Here is a 2,932-nt window from a genome sequence, read left to right on the forward strand (position 1 = left end):
CTTGTTTTCTGATTTTTTGTTTCATTTTTGGAGAGTCATGTCTTCAATTAGAAAATATGATTCCGGTTATGAAAAATGTAAGAAAAAACAAAAAATTGAAGAATTAACTCGGTCTCAAAAAGGTGCTCTTGATAAATTTGTAATAAGAAAAGTTGATAATTGTGATAGTCGTAATAATGTGGGTTTGGATGAAAATCTTGATAATATTGATGTTAATCTTGATGTTAATGTTGATGATAATGTGAATGACATACCTATTGAAAATGTTACTGAGCCGTCTCATGACAATGTTGAAAATTTACCCACCGAAAATTTGGACGACTTGGTTAATGAAACTATTGAAGTTGATGTTAATATAGATCCTCTTCCTTCTAGTGATAATATAGAGTCTGATATTGCCGTAGATATATATGATCCTAGAAACTGGGACAATTTGAATGCGAAATCGAAAGGTAGATTAGCAGTTAACGGTCCAAAAAGAGATTTAACAATTGAAAAAGGCCCCTATGATCAATCTAAAAGACAATTTTCGTCAAAATTTTACACTAGAAAATTGCCTAATGGGGAAAAGTGGGATAGAGAATGGCTTGTTTACTCAACTGATTTTGATAAGGTTTTCTGTTTTTGTTGTAAATTGTTTGGAACATGTCAAGGAAGGAATGATTTAGTAACAAAAGGATACAATAATTGGGCTCATCTTAGCGAAAGACTTAAAGAACATGAAGTGAGCGCTCGACATGTAAAAAATATGACGATATGGTACGAATTGCGTTTAAGGTTAAAAACAAATACAACAATTGATGAAAAAGCCCAAGGCAGATTTCGGAAAGAGAAAGAACATTGGAAAAATGTATTATTGAGAATTATTTCAATCGTTAAATTCCTTGGAAAGCATAATCTAGCATTCCGTGGCTCCAATAGTAAATTGTATGAGGATAGTAATGGGAATTTTTTAGGACTTGTTGAAATGTTAGTTGACTTTGATCCTATTATGCAAGAACATGTTAGCCGCATAGTAAATAAAGATACTCATGTTCACTATCTTGGTCATAATATCCAAAATGAACTAATACGTTTGCTTGCTTCTAAAATAAAATCTAAAATCATTAAGAAAATTCAGTGTGCGAAATATTTCTCTGTCATTTTAGATTGTACACCTGACATTAGCCACAAAGAGCAAATGACTATGATTTTGCGCTATGTGGATGCATCTTCTGGTGAATATGTAATTAAAGAATCGTTCTTGGGGTTTTTGAATGTGTGTGATACTAGTGGTTTAGGACTTTTTGATGCTTTACAAAATGAACTAAAATCACTTGGTCTTAATATAGATAATGTTAGAGGTCAAGGTTATGATAATGGTTCTAACATGAAAGGTAAACATCAAGGTGTACAAAAACGATTGTTAGATTTAAATCCTAGAGCCTTCTATACTCCATGTGGTTGTCATAGTTTAAATCTGGCGTTATGTGACATAGCTAATACTTGTGGTAAGGCTAGAGACTTTTTTGGAATTATAAAGCGCATATATACAATATTTGCCCATTCTACAAAAAGATGGGATATTTTGAAAAGTAATGTACAAGGTTTGACTCCTAAACCGTTGTCAGCAACCCGTTGGGAAAGTCGTGTTGATAGTGTAAAAGCCATAAGATTTCAAATGCAAGAAATACAAGAAGCTTTACTAGAAGTTGCGGAGGTTGATAATGATTCTAAGATTAGAAGTGAAGCCAAATCCTTGGCGCTTAATGAACTCGGTGATTTTGAATTTTTAGTATCAATAATTATTTGGTATGAAATATTGTTTTTTGTTAATGAGGTTAGTAAACATCTACAAACAAAAGATATGCTTATTGATGTTGCTATTTTACAAGTAAAGGCATTAATTTCTTGTTTTGAGAAATATAGAGAATATGGGGTTTTCATAAGGCATTAGATACGGCAAGGAATATTGCAAAAGCTATGAATATTGATCTTGTTTTTCCTAAAAGGCGTGAAATTCGAAGAAAAAAACATTTTGATGAGAATTCGGATGATTCTCCACCATTATCTGAAGAAGAATCATTTCGGGTTAATTATTTCTTATATCTTATCGATCAAGCAATATCTTCGCTTAAGATAAGGTTTGAACAATATCAAGAGTATGAAAATATATTTGGATTTATGTTCACAACAGATAAGTTGTATTCTTTGGATGATTTGGAATTAGAGTCTTGTTGTGTTAATCTTGAGAATGTGCTTAAGAATAATGATGAGTCTGATATTGATGGAAAAGCATTATGTTTTGATCTAAAATTTTTTAGAGAGTTCATGCCTAAGAAACAAATGGGTCCTATTGCTATTTTGAATTACATGAAACAAGTGGGTGGCTGTTTTCCTAATGCAGTGATTGCTTATAGAATTTTGTTGACAATTCCCGTAACTGTTGCATCCGCTGAAAGAAGTTTTTCCAAGTTGAAGTTGTTGAAGTCATATTTACGCTCAACAATGTTGCAAGATCGACTCAATGGATTGGCAATGATAGCTATCGAGAATAATCTTTTGGAGAAAGTCACTTATGATGAGCTAATTGAAGAATTTGCTTCTGAGAACGCAACCCGAGCTTTACTTTTAGCAAGAAGTAATGAAACTTTAGAAAATCTTTAAGAACCAATGTAATATTTTGCATTGAATGTATAAAAATAAAATATATAATGCATTTTGTAATAATAACTTTTTTTTTTAATATTACAAGGGCCCCATTTTTAAATTTCGCACGGGGCCACCTAAATTGCCGAGACGGCCCTGCATCTCATATATACAATTCCTCATCCTAGGTTAGTAAGATCATCAGATCTTTTACCAAGTCATTAGCCTAATTACAAGGACCTAATTTACATAATTATAGGACCTAGTTGACATGAGTATAGCTAACAATTACTTCGTATTTACA

General features: G+C 32.1%; 1 protein-coding gene across 1 annotated transcript; it reads left to right on the forward strand.

The window, feature by feature from the left end:
- LOC141594441 (uncharacterized) lies at nucleotides 1-2,715 on the forward strand. The gene is made up of 2 exons (XM_074414469.1): nucleotides 1-1,724; nucleotides 1,937-2,715. The coding sequence occupies exons 1-2, from the start codon at nucleotides 38-40 to the stop codon at nucleotides 2,644-2,646; spliced, it is 2,397 nt and encodes a 798-aa protein (XP_074270570.1). The 5' UTR covers nucleotides 1-37; the 3' UTR covers nucleotides 2,647-2,715.
- The last annotated feature ends 217 nt before the right edge of the window (nucleotides 2,716-2,932 follow it).

Source organism: Silene latifolia, chromosome 8 (genome assembly GCF_048544455.1).
Source record: "Silene latifolia isolate original U9 population chromosome 8, ASM4854445v1, whole genome shotgun sequence".
Lineage (NCBI taxonomy): Eukaryota > Viridiplantae > Streptophyta > Magnoliopsida > Caryophyllales > Caryophyllaceae > Silene > Silene latifolia.